The sequence below is a fragment of the Talpa occidentalis genome, unplaced genomic scaffold (assembly GCF_014898055.3).
Source record: "Talpa occidentalis isolate TD23 unplaced genomic scaffold, MPIMG_talOcc4v2.1 talOcc4.14, whole genome shotgun sequence".
NCBI classification, from domain to species: domain Eukaryota; kingdom Metazoa; phylum Chordata; class Mammalia; order Eulipotyphla; family Talpidae; genus Talpa; species Talpa occidentalis.
The window spans coordinates 85,971,270-85,985,202 of NW_023601433.1; the positions used below are offsets into that span (position 1 = coordinate 85,971,270).

The 13,933-nt window shown below is 49.4% G+C and overlaps 1 protein-coding gene across 2 annotated transcripts in view; it reads right to left on the reverse strand.

The window, feature by feature from the left end:
• Positions 1 to 452: 452 nt before the first annotated feature.
• Positions 453 to 13,933, reverse strand: part of ATP2A2 (ATPase sarcoplasmic/endoplasmic reticulum Ca2+ transporting 2) — a 50,119-nt gene continuing 36,638 nt past the window's right edge. For both annotated transcript variants that reach the window (XM_054695354.1, XM_037511191.2), the window contains exons 12-20: positions 10,727 to 10,849; positions 10,415 to 10,633; positions 9,353 to 9,688; positions 7,875 to 8,095; positions 7,394 to 7,596; positions 6,148 to 6,233; positions 5,762 to 5,895; positions 5,095 to 5,212; positions 453 to 5,004 (exon numbers count right to left, since the gene is read on the reverse strand). In XM_054695354.1, the coding sequence (XP_054551329.1) occupies positions 4,735 to 5,004; positions 5,095 to 5,212; positions 5,762 to 5,895; positions 6,148 to 6,233; positions 7,394 to 7,596; positions 7,875 to 8,095; positions 9,353 to 9,688; positions 10,415 to 10,633; positions 10,727 to 10,849 (1,710 nt within the window). In that variant the 3' untranslated portion in view covers positions 453 to 4,734. The remainder of the gene's footprint in view (positions 5,005 to 5,094; positions 5,213 to 5,761; positions 5,896 to 6,147; positions 6,234 to 7,393; positions 7,597 to 7,874; positions 8,096 to 9,352; positions 9,689 to 10,414; positions 10,634 to 10,726; positions 10,850 to 13,933) is intronic.

The following is a 13,933-nucleotide window of genomic DNA, read 5'->3' on the forward strand; positions in this document are numbered from 1 at the left end:
CTATTTATTTTTTATACAAGAACTGGGGTACAGGCCAGAGGCGTGGGCAGGTGAGAGGATTCACCAGAGACAGAGCGGGAAACATAACAGGCAGATTGACTGAAGTACACTGCTGAGGGGAGCAGCAGGCGAGCCAGAAGAGGTCTGCTGCACCATGTGGGTCGCAATCTCCGATTGCTTGATAGTGTTCTTTAACCCCTGTGCCACCAGGAGGCCCCTCTTCATCTATTGGTAAGTGCAGGATTTTACATCTTGCTTCTGAACATTAGAACACGCTTTGTTGCTACATCCTCCCTCCCAGCATGCCGACAACTTTTGGATCATATTGTCTTAAAAAAGCCCATTGTTTTCCCTTCCCACGCCTTTCCTCCACTGCTGAGGGCACAGGAATGGAGACTGAGTGCACCTCAAACTCCGTCCCCCCCAGACAATCAACACCACATTGCAGCTTATCGTAGAATAGATTTATTTACCTGAAACCATGTCTGTGCCGCGCTTCTTACCAGCACAGAAATAACAGTTGATCTCTATGTACAATCTAAAGTCAAACATGCGTTGTGATATTGACGTTTAGCATTTTATTAAGATAAATGCATCACAAGTCGTATTGCACCAACATCTGTCTACTGCTTCTGATTTCATTAAATAAGTTACATTTAATACAGTGCAAAATAGCTGTTTGCACACTCAAAAAATAACTGAAGTTAAGAACTGGAGGCCTACATTTTAACCATTGAACACCTGTAGTGTTTTCATCAAATTTATAAATAAGCAAACTGTACAGGGCCAATTAAAAAGTAGCATTTTTCATTGACAGTGTAGAGAAATCTGGCTACTTACAATTGAAGGCATGCATTACAACTGAATATTGAACATTTATATAAGCTATGACATTTTGCACAGAGAAATATGGAGCCTTGGCTGATGATGGCTTCTAAGTTCTTGAATAAGGTTTCAGAACCTTATTCTTCTTGCAGCAAAGAAACCAAAATTCTCTGGAGAGGCTCTGATTCAACTAAATTGTACATTTGTAATTCTGATTTAAAAGCTAAAAACCCCACTGGCAATACACGTTTCCTCCACATAACACACAATGAGTTGGGGACTTTTTTTCTACTTTTCTTTTTCCCCAACCTCTATCATGCAGAGGGCTGGTAGATGTGTTGCTAAAAACGCACATGCACGCAACCGAACACCCTTATATTTCTGCAAAATGGTTTAGGAAGCGGTTACTCCAGTATCGCTGAAAAGGAAAGAGAGAGGAAATCAGCTTTATGAAACATGGGGAGGAAATGTTAGAGTAACTAAGACTAATAAGATTAACAGTGACAGATGAAAAGGAATATGCACTTTGATCTTTCGAGATTTCAAGACCGGCACATCTGATTAACTGGCCCTGAGGCGCTGCCTGTGCTGGGTAGCGTCTAGACGTGCTGGCTACAGACCCAGCTCTCCCGACTCACGGGACAGGCCCACCAGGCAGACAGGCGCAGCAGACGTAGGATGGGCAAGAAAAGCAAAGTTCTCAATTAGCAGTGCGGAGTAAGGACGACACACAAGTGAGCAGTGTGGCAGTTAGCACAGAACCTTCCCGTTCTCTCTCTGTACTACGTCCCACCCCGCCCTTTCCTGGGGTCCAGCCCTGCCCACGCCTACAAGGGGAACAGCGGTGGCACTGCTTGACCATCTAGTTCAGAGAAGGCTAGAGATTTACCCTCATTATTACTACAAGGTGTTGGTTTTGCAGAACGTGGTAGTGAAGGCGGCGACGGCTGATGTGCTCACGACACCGCAGATGCGGCGGGCTCTGGACGGTGGGTGGGTGCTCGTCAGATCCCAGGCTAAGGCTTGTGGTCCGCCCTCCGCAGGATGTTCAGGGGGCTCGGGCCACAGTGTGAGGATGATGTGACAGCAGCTGCTTGCCAGGGAGGCTGGCAGCTGCTGTTGGGGAGCTACAGAACAAGTGCAGCATTGTGCGGACGTTGAGCTGCTAGAGCCCATCTGCACAGCCAAGGGCAAGGCCTGGAGCAGCCCAAAGCCGAAGCCTCTGGTGGGGTGGGCCAAAGGCCCACCTGTCTCTCAGCAAAGAAACTATAGTAAGTTTTGAGTGAGTGCTGCGAGCAGCGCTTACAGGCTGGGTCCGAGGCGGTGCTGCCCTGTCCAGTGAATTGACACAAAACAGGTTGGCAACCCCTTCCTGCAGGGATGTGCCCAGCGCAGCACAAAAGCTGAGGAGCAACACTGACGTACGTGTCTTCGGCTGGCAATACCTGCGGTGGAATGGACGAAGGGACTCTGGCGGAAGGTAGGTGGGTCTTCCCCACACTTAGCTGTGTGATCTTGGTTGGGGGTGGGGTGGGAGGGTGGGCACATCCTAACCACCCTCCCACCCCTGTTAGCTGGACAGGCCTGAAGCTGAGAGCCTACGGGGTGACAGCTGGTCCAGGGCCACCCAGGAGGGTGCCCATCTCTCAGCAGCCCATGCCATTCAACTTATTTTGTAAAGGCCACTGAATCAAGGAATTGACTCAGGAACTAAATTTGGTTTCCATCCACCAATGCTCCACCCAAAAAACTCAACATTCTGTGTTTGTCTGCAGTCAAGATACTTTCCTTGCCTAGAATCCGCTCAATTTGCTCCTTTTTGTGCCTCATGATGCTCCAGTGTTAAAATCTAGCCCCCCCTGCACTCTGCCAAGCCAAACTGCCATCCTCTCTGAGGTCGCAATAAACCAGGCCAGGGCTGGGCAGAGTCAGTCTCCACATTCCACTTCCATCTCCCACACCTTGGAGCCCTGCACGTGGCAGCATCCCTCTGTCCTGCTTGATGCCCATTCATTTGTCCCCAAACCCCAAGCATTTCTATCACATCTTCTGACTGGCCCAGTAACCAGTTAAAGGGACCCTGGGGGGCTGCCAGCCCACGAAGACACAGCACTGCCTGACTGCCGGCGAAAAGGAGTCGTGCCCTAGTAACCCTGCTACCACACCCTGGAGGGAAGACAGGTTTCAGCTGCAGAGGATGTGATGCCCCAGAAGGTGAGAAAAGACTATTCAAGAAAACCTACGGATGTGGGCTCACTGGTTCGACTGTACTTGCGGCCGGTCATTAGTTAATTGCTTTTTTACTGAACAGGCAGCAAAAGGTTCTGGAATGAGTCCTTGCAGCCAACAAAGCTCAAAATAACACCGGTTTTTGTGAACCCTCCCTCCCTCATCTCGCTCCTTTAACCTGTCAGTCTGACCAAAATAGAACCAGCTTCTCTTCTGCCATCTGCCTGTGTGCCAAGAGGCAACCACATCCCAGGTCAGTTCACCTGCCCCTTGTGCGTGGTGCTGTGCCGCCTACGCCTGCCACTTAGTATCTTACAGGCAGCTCAGCGGGTGGCGGTCCCCTTTAGGGTAAAGCATCGCCCCAATTCCAGGGAAGAGAATACTCACGTTAGGTGATGGATGTTGGAAGGCATTGGAGAAAAACACCACGGTTAGGACTGTTAATGACATACACTGTTGGTAAGACTGATCTCAAACATGCGCAAACATTTACCGTAGTAATGATGGTGGCGGTTAGTACCACAGTCAAATAAAAATAGTTCTATACAATATGTTCATTTGGTCATGTGCTATTTACAGATTTTACAAAACACATACACGCACACACACTTGCCCTTATGTCCTCTACACCAGGCCAAAACAGGTCTGCATAAAACGTATCATGGATGACAAGTGGTGCCTAGACATTAAAACAACACTCCTACAACTACCTATGCAGCAGAACAGGATCCTTCTTCCCCAGGAGCACAGCAAAACTAAAGTTCTAAGAACTTGAGGAGAAAGTGGACACATCTGTTGAGAGTTGAAGCTAAGCCATTTAGGAGTTAAAAAAAGACCGTTATTTTTCTCTGTCCATTTAAAATGTTTTATTTTTCTTTTGAAAACTAGATCGTTAAGTGCCACTGAAATAGGCAATGTTGGCAAAACAATGTCTGGTACAATAAAATACATTAGACATTTAAATAAATAACCTTAAAAACTACTTGAGGGGCCATGAACCCATTTGATTGAATCTGGAACAATGTTTTCTGCACAAGCGAGAACAGGCATACCTCGGGTGGAGACGGGTGTAAACAGAACCATCGGAACCCTACAGGAGAAGCAGCCGAGCGGGGGTTTCGGGGTGTGGGTGGAGGTGAATCGGGCTGAGAAGGGTGAGGGAGCGGCAAACCAAAAAATACTGACTGAGGTAGCAGGACTCTGCTCAGTGCAGAAAAATTGGCTTATGAATAAAAATTAGACTGTGATCTCAGATTAAACCCAGATGATCATGCAAGAGACAATACATGCTATTTAGTTTTAGAAAAAAACACACACATTCATTTCCTAAAATCTGCTGCCAATTAATTTGCTGACAATGTCTGCTGGCTCAACTATTTTTTTTTATACAAGGATGAGTATTAAACAGAACACTGTACATGCTTTTTCATCTACAAAAAAATATTTGCATAAAATAGTGTTAGTTCTCTGTACATGTCAATGGACACTTTAATTATGTGTATAAAAAAGGAAAAATCTCGCCCCACTGGAGTCAGAAAAAGCAAAACAAAATCTAGAGTATGAAACCTCCTTCACCAGCCAATATGTTCATGTGAAAATTCAGCAGAAATAGACAGTTGCTTTAAACAATAAAAAAATTAATTGATTAAGTTAAACATCTTCTTTATGTAAAACTGTCAGTCAAGACCAGAACATATCACTAAAGTTAGTGTCTGTGCTATACACCCAGACCACCAGGGGCATTATGAGCAGCACGAACGGCCAGGAAATCCCATCGGTGCATGCCGAGAACGAGCAGGATTTGGTGGCAGGCTGCACACACTCTTTACCAGGCTCCAGGTACTTGCGGGCCACAAACTTGAGTGTCTCGTCCATTAGGATCACAGGCAAGGAAATTTTGAGCACCATCAGCCACTGGGTCAAATTCAGCGGTGTGATCTGGAAGATAAGCTGACACGCGAGCGGCCTCATCAAGTTTCCAGACTTGCCGGAGAGGGGGTGGCCAAGACCCGCCCACCCCCAGGTCCTCGCGCCCCTTACCGGCAGGGGTTCCACATAGAGGATGAGGAAGTGGAGAGACATGGACAGGCAGATGGAGCCCACCAGCCAGATGTTCTCCCAAGGAGGCATCCTTAGCAGGGACTGGTTTTCAGACAAGCTGCGGAGCAAGGAGGGGGGCTTGAAATGGGCCCGCCCAAACGCAGAGGCGCCCTGGCACAAGGGAGAGACCGCTCGGAAGACCCCTGACTGGGCTTTGTCCTGTGACCTAATTCTACCGACTGAAGTTTCTTCTGGGGCAAAGTTAAGGAAGAACGTCAGATGTAGGACAAACTTCCAATTTTAAAATCTAGGTCTTGGCGCAGCAGATTCCATTGCAGCGGGCGCAAAGCCGCACTCGAGTGCCCTTGACAATTCAGCTATTTAGACATTTCCATTTTTGTCACTGGTTTAATTGGATACCATTCTCTCAACGCTACAGGGCAAGGCCCTGCCCCTGTGGGTGCTGGTATCCACGGGGCAGTGAAGGCCCTATTTTGGGCCTCTGTTGTGGCAGAGCACGCAGCTGAGTCCCCTGTACTGCCTGGAGGAGAGGGTGACTTCAAACTGGCGTTGAAGAACTTTCCTGTGAGCCTCAACCGTGACCCACAACCCCCCGGCTCCTGGTTGTCAGAGCTCTTGCTCCAGCTTGCAGAGAAGACTCACTGACCTGTTGAGGGCGTTGCACATCTCTATGGTTACTAGAACAGAGAGCGCCATTGTCATCGGATACGGGGATTCAAAGATTGCACAATCCACTCCTTCAAAGTCTGGATTGTCCTCCTTACACTGCAGGAAATGACTCTGGAACAAAAGCCCAATTAAGTTCCTGGTCAGCCCGGGTCCACACCAGCTTCCCACCAAACCCAGAACACAGACCCACGCGAGACCACCCCATTTCCCAGAGAAGCCCTGGTCCTTCAGGGAGAATCTAAAGTGCAAGGGCTATTGCTTGAGCCTTAAAACACCCCAACCCCAGGAAGTTCTAAGGACAACCTTGCTCGTGAGGACGCTCAACACTGCATCTAAAGGCGCGCCGGAAAGGCGGTGACGTACCAGCTGGTAGAAGGACACTCGGGGACCACCGTCGGCAGCAATGAACCACCACGCAGCAGCACCCACGGTAGCAGCGCCAACGTAACCTGGGAACAGACATCATCGCGCTGACACGTGGGGCCGACACTAACCTCAGGGGCCAGTTCTCAGGACGATGATGAAAGATACGCTCGTCAACGGTCACTGGAGCCTGTGCTGCCGCTACCGACCGCGTACTCGCATCAGTCAACACAGCCAGGCTGAGGGTTTCTGCCAGGAGCAGGGTGGTCCGGAGGACACCAAAACCAAGCACCTTCTCCACAATCTGAGAGAAGTGCTGACCAGAATCAGTACTTTCACCCCAGCCGTGACCTCTGCCCAGCAGCTGGGATGTGACAGCTGCAGGCGTTCAGGGGCCAGTGACTTTTGCGCTCCGGCAGTTTGTCGCTGAGAAGCAAGAGGGGATCGCCAAGACACACCCTGGAGGAGACGTCCTGATGTGACGCCGTCCCCCAACAGGTGTAAGGGCACAATCCTCTGGCGCAGCGATTATTACAACGGACCCGAAAGTAGCGGGTGTACGGGGAGGAGGCAGCTGAACCACTACTGCGTGGAATTACACGACAAACGGAGAAACAGAAAAAGGCTCAGCACATAAGCATGTGCGCCACGCTGTCGCTGAAAATACGTAAAATATCCACACAATGCTGGAGGGAAACTGAAGGGCCACGAGCCTTTCACTTCCCACGGGAAGCCTGGTGAACATGAAGTCACGTGACTACTACATGCCTTACTGGGACCCCAGGAAAGTCACTTAACCTTTCTGAACCTCACTTTCTTCATCCATGAAATGGGGTGGCGGCACACACAGAAGACCCTGCCCCTGGACCAGGGTGTCAGTTTACCGGCCACTGCTGGAGCACCCACAGACCCTCTCCTCTTGTGGGGAGGAGGATTTAGCGCCGGACCCTGGCATCACCTCCCAGCTCTCATGGCAGCACCGTGCCCGTCAGCCCCATGTCCCTGTCAGCGGGTGAAGACTGACCATCACAAAAGCCCAGCTAAGGACAAGGGAGCGCCCACCACAGACTGACGTCACTGTAAGCGGGGAGGCCCGTTCACTGAAGCACAAGAGGGGGGCGGGGGGCTCGATTTTTTGTTACCCGAATAAACATGGACAGAAGAAATATATGCTTCTAAGGGATGCACGGGCCAATTGTGGTTGACATACATGTTGTTTACAAAGTAACCACAGCACTGTACTCACAGCCGATGGCCAGGTAACGGAAGAAGAGCCACCTGCTAATCAGCGGCTCCTTTGGGTTCCGGGGCGGCTTATTCATGATGTCGAGATCGGGCGGGTTGAAGCCCAGCGCGGTGGCAGGCAAGCCGTCTGTCACCAGGTTGACCCAGAGCAGCTGCACAGGAATTAAAGCCTCAGGAAATCCAAGGGCTGCTGTCAGGAAAATGCTATTTCCACCCAAAGAAAGAAGAGAAAGACCCCAAGTTATATTTTTGGCTACCATGTAAGTAACATTCCCCCCTCCTCCGAATTTCAAGTTCATTTTGAGGGTGAAAACAGCTCATTTTTATCATCCATCTAAACTGGGTTCCATGTTGAAGAGCAGCTCCTGCCCCGGAGGCGGTGGCAGACAGGCCCCTGGGGTGGAACCTCCTCGGCCCTCCCTCCCGATGTGTGCACCAAGAAGGCGGCTACTGTGGCAGGAAGGGCAAACCCGGACACCCACCAGACAACTTCCCCCACGTTGGAGGAGATGAGGTAGCGGATGAACTGCTTCATGTTGTTGTAGATGGCCCGCCCCTCCTCCACAGCGGCCACGATGGTGGAGAAGTTGTCGTCCGCCAGGACCATCTCAGAGGCAGTTTTAGCCACCGCAGTGCCAGAGCCCATGGCAATGCCAATCTCGGCCTTCTTCAGGGCGGGAGCATCATTCACACCGTCCCCTGTCTGAAAGGGAATCCGATGGTTGGTCTACACACTCCTGCACCCAACAGAGACCACCGACAGTGGCTGAACGGGAATCACGGGTCCCAGGGCAAACAGCGGGAGGGTTCTGTTTTTATCAGTGAGTAGTAGCACCAGGGAGATTTTACCTGGGAAATAGACAACTGCCAAATGAGCTTCCCAAGAAGATACAGCAGGAAGGAGAATGAAGGAGACTTCAGAGTCACCTGCGTTACTTTTAACCCACATTCCCCTGCCCCCACCCCCAAAAAACAACACATATGGAGGGCAAGACGAAGTACTTGTATCCATAGGAACAAATGTCAGGTAGAAAAGGAGCAGACCACACTACTATGTGACCTGTGACATGCCATTTATCATGTGCAAAAACACGTCCACAAACACAAAACTGTCACTTCCCTGTATGTTTCTACACTTTTCATGAACCACCAACGCTGGGTCCCTCAGAGAGAGGAAAGGATGGAGAAATAGACCTAAAATACCTGCTTTCAAATGAAACCTATGTGTCTCCTCTTAACTTGTATACACAAAGAAGGCAAATACAATGTTAAAGTGTCTAAATGAAAAAACACAAGGGGAAGAATACTGAAAATGTTTCAACAGGTAGCTCTGAACCACAATGCCTAATTAGTACATTTAATTTCAGGTAGAATTATCCAAAGACTGGGGGCCTCCCTGGTGGCCTAGGAGTTAAGTCTCAGCGCTATCACTACGATGGCCTAAGTTCGATCCCCGGCCAGGGAGCTGACCCACATGGCGCAGCAGACCTCTCCTGTCTCCCCGCTGCTCCCCTCAGCAGTGGATTTCAGTAGATCTGCCTGTTCTGTTCCCTACTCTGGTGAATCCTCTCACCCCCGCACTTCTGACCTACACCCCAGGTTCTTATATGCATAGATATAAATAAATCTTGAAAAGAATTATCCAAAGATTTGGTGAGAGTACCTGTTATCAGCCATACCTTAAATCACATCTTAGCAAACTTGATACATAAGCACATAAATATTAACCCAAGACAAAGACCAGAGAGCACCAAACATTTCCCCCGTGACAGACTGAGAAGGCGCTATGGAACCGTCCCTGGCCACGCAATATGCCACGTGCACACCTGCCAATGGAGTTCTAGGGAAACAGCCAGATGATGAACAAGTTCAAGACACTGCAAATCTGGGAGCTCCTAAAAAATTGGTCAAAATGAGAATCTATGTTTGAGTCACATGTATACGCCCAAAGGTAACTCACCATAGCTGTAATCTCATCAAAAGACTGAAGAAATTCTACAATTTTAGACTTGTGGGAGGGTTCAACCCGAGCGAAGCAGCGGGCATTCAAGCAGGCATCTCTTTGCGCAGAAGGATTGAGGTCGTCGAACTCCCGACCTGTAAAAGCCTTTGACGTCACATCCTCATCCTGCCCGAAGATGCCAATGCGGCGACAGATGGCCACCGCAGTGCCCTTGTTGTCCCCCGTAATCATGATGACCCGGATGCCTGCTTGACGGCACAGCTTCACAGAGGAGGCCACTTCAATCCTTGGAGGGTCCAGCATGCCCACACAGCCCACGAAGGTCAGGTTGGTCTACAGCGGAACAATCGCCTTATGTTACAACAAGAAAGTCTGGTTTCTCCCCTAGTGCGCTCAAAGGTCAGTTGTACATTAAAAGCAAAAGTTCCCACATCTTATTATGATAAAGTCTGTAACTCTGACTCTGAGGTTCATATTCACACTGATATAAATCCAACGGAATAGTGTCCAGTGCCAATTAACTGGAAACTAAAAACATCGCTCCATTCTTCTTATCCTCCAAGTCCTCCTTTCACTCTGACAGTGCGCACTGAAAATGAGGGAAATAACTGAGAAACTGGAGCACGCTGATGCTGCTTACTCTGGCGGCCCATGGCGCCGACAGGCACTTGGCTCCTTGTAGGCAATGCCTCACAGGAAGGCATGGGAGAGGTTAAAGAATTTTATGAGCATCAGAGTGGGAAGTCTACCTTAGTAATCTGAACTTCAACAACAAATGTCTTTTTAAAATTTTACCATTTAAAAAATATCTTAGTTTCTGTGAGAGCTGCGAAGTGTCGCTTAGATCTTTATTAGTCTAACTTTGAAAATAACAGACTTCCATTAAATTGTGAACTGTTCAAAGCAGCACAGAAAATTGTAACGGTGCAGAAAAGTTAGGTGACCACACCTCCTCCTTGGCAAAAGCAAGGTTCGCCTGACCTTTCACTGAAGGAGGACGGTGTCAACACAATGGGGGCGGCGCAAGGGTGCGAGGGAACACATTTCTCGTTAGCTAACCTCGTATTTAATGAAGTTGGCAGAGTCCTCAAGGTTCATTTCTTCTCTTTTCAGCGGGCTGTCGTGAGTGGCCAGGGCCAGGCACCGCAGCGTGTCGCTGCCACTACCCCATTCCCGAATGACAGACATGATCTTCTGTTTGATTCCAGGGGTCATGGGGACTTTAGTACTTCCAACTCGAATGTGGGTACACCTGTCAATAACACCTTCAGGAGCGCCCTGGAAATGTTAAGATTTAGATCCATTATTAACGGGCTCGTCCAGAATCCTAGTCCTGGTAAAAATCTCTTGACTGCAGCTCGCTGCACTCACCTTCACGAACATCTTGCTCATGGATGTGCGGCTGGGCTTGTTTGGTGTACAGTAAACCGACATTGATTTTCTATCACGTGAGAACTCCAGAGTAAATTCTTTTTTCATCAATTGTTTAATCACCTATGAAGAGAACAACACCATACTACTGGATGATGGTTTCTGTATATTTTTCACTTGTTCAACAACAACAAAAAACTCACTAAGTATTACCATGCGGCAGACGCTAGGGGAAAAAAAAAAACAAAACCACCAACGGAAGAGTTCCTGCCCTCATAAAATTTGCCAAAGGCATCCTGTGCTATGGAGAAAAGAAACTTCAGGCTGGGGAGAGGAGTAGGAAAATGGTGTACGTATAAACTGCAGTTTTCCCTGAAGTGGTCAGAAGGCAACACTGAACAAACGCAAGCACGTGTACCCGTGGGCAGACGGGACAGAGTCGGCGACAGGATGAAGGCAGGGTGCAGAGGCAGGCTGCACTCCTGAGAGTCACTGTAAGGCACCTGCCTTGCCTAGCAGATGACATGGGAAGACAATGGAGAACTTTAAGCTCTGGGGGTTAAGAATTAGTTGAAAGATTCTGGCGTGACAGCAATGTTTGAGCAGCGCTGTCACGCTGCTGGCATTCCGGAGTCCTGGCAAAGGGACTAGTGTACCCAGAGAGGTTCTTTTAAGTATTCTGAAAACAGCTTCCGGCAGCTAGTGGCTACTCAGACATCAGCACTTTGACAGTGAAGTCACGAGACCTGGTGACAGGACCGACTGCAGAGAGAATGACCGAGGGAGCAGGGAAGGAGCAGAGAAGGGGCGGTTCAAGGAGAGAGATTCGGCAGAATCAAGGGACAGCTCAGGAACAAGGACAACTGAAAACTAACCTTTATTCTGTTGGAATCTTATGTACAATGACGTTAGCTACAAAGTAAAGACACTTTATCCCTTGCTTTCTTTTTCTTGCCCTATCTTATAGACTAAAACTGCCAATACGACAGCACAAACTGTTAAGAGTGGAAACTGTCACCATCGAGGATGATGCTGATGCAGGTTGTGTGAGAACACAAGTTTGCTGGGTTCTCATAAACAGATTAAATTTTTCCAGACACTTCCTTTGCATCTTACACTTTTCTGTCTTTATTCAATTATGTGCTGAGCTGACACGCTTTAGCCCCCAAACTCTGGACATATATTTGATGATAACTACAAATCTTAAGGAAGCTCAGCATCACCATAAGCACTTATGCCCGGACTGAGTCTGGAGCTGCCAGGCTGGGCAGACCAGACATGGCCTTGGCTGGTGCCGCCTTGGGCAGGAATGCGCCCCGTGAATCCTGAGTCCCTCCTATTTCTCATGTGTTTAATCTCATTTGTCCCAGTGATCCTAGGAATCTTCCAGTATCAGGAAGAGCAGAGTCCTATCTGAATGGGATGGGCCGCGCAGCTTTAAAATGCTGAGCCCGTCCCTCTGCCTCTGGACTATGAAGGGCTCTTGCTCCCTCAGGGATGGCAGGCTGGCATGAGTCACATGTGGGAGTTTCCTGTGAGTGTACACCAGGACTATCTTTCTTGACCCTCTCTCATCTGTAAAAAATTATAGGGGCAAAGAAAATGCCTCATCTGTAGGTAAGAGAACACAGTCCTGCCCTATTTGTGGTGGTTATTAGTTAACACACTTTAAAAAAAAAAGATTTTATTTTTGCATATAACTGGGGTATAGGCCAGAAGTACGGGGATGGGGGGGGTGAGAGGACCCACCAGAGACAGAGTGGGGAGCAGAACAGGCGGATCCACTGAAATACACTGCTGAGGGGAGCAGCAGGTGAGACAGGAGCTCCCTGGCCAGGAATTGAACTAGCTACCGCAGTGATAGTGCTGGGACTTAACCCCTAGGCCACCAGGGAGGCCCATACACACCACTGTTAAGCTCCATGACACTGTTTGTTTCCCTCCACGGACTAGTTACAGGTGAGCAATTTTAAACATCAGTCTGAGTGACGTTGTCTTCAGGATGGTAAGGTATTTAGTTTCATCAACTGATAACCACTGTCATCAGTGACACAGCTTTCCAAGGACCCGACCCTCTGCTTACTGGCAAGCAGAGTGAACTGCTCTAAACCTGGACCCGTGGTCTGGGACTGCTCCCGTTTGTGCAAGCCACAGAAGTCAAAGCAGGACGCCTCAAAGCTGCCCAAGACCCTCACGCTAGGAAGCAGTCTAATGTGAACGGACGATCCCGCTGAGACAGTCTCGGCTCTGGTCTGAGTTCTGTCTTCTCAAGAGAGTACTAGAGGCACAATGACAGGATGAAGGCAAAGGGTGTCCGTCCAAGTGGGAGTCCAGTTATGCCTCACACTGGGAGACGACAAGTCAAGGGGACCTCAGTGTTGCTACCTGCAAATGTCAGGCTGGCCTGAATGTTCTGTTCGTGCAGTTCCTCTCACAGCTGAGATATGTTGTGCGGTCACAAGTCCTAAGCAGCTGATCTCCTTAAGGAAATAGGTGCCCTCTTGTCCCCACCGTAGGCTGCACATGCAAGCCTGGCTTGGGCTGCCCTGCTCCCCAGAAACAAATCCCACTCCCAAGGTGCCCTGGCTGTCCTAGGGAGGAATCACAGGGAGGGTGTGTGATATACAAAAGGAGGCACGCAGTGGCAAGCGAGCACTTGGTGGCCTGCATGACTACTGAAAAGGCTATGTTTTTTACCTCCCATTTTTCTTTCTTCCACCAGGGAACCCTGACGAGAACAAAGTGCCACAAAGAGGTACCTCAGGTACCAAACGACAGTCCTGAGAAGAGAACAGAGTGGCAGCTGACACTAGGCTGGTGGGGGCAGATCCCAGGAATCCAGAGACTCGCAGGAAGACATGTGGCCGTGTGTTCCCTGGGCTGCATGAAGGTGGTGTCACCCCAGGGCAGAGGTGCTGGGGCGGGACTGTCAGGGGAGGGACCAGAGGCAGACTTGTGGGGCCTAGTGTCCTTAGACCTCTTCTGCCAGTGCTTGGCCGCAGTGGGCACATGGCACCTCTTCACCAATATGCCTTCCTGGCCTCATGCTTCTTCTCTACCCCTCGATCTACCAGTCAGCTCCCAGCATTCCTGACCTTCAGGTATGGTAACATCTTTTGATGCACTGCTTCTCACCCAAGCAGCTGCTCATCACCGAGGCGAGGACAAAATCCTTAGGTCCATTCAGCTGGCATTACCACAACTAAG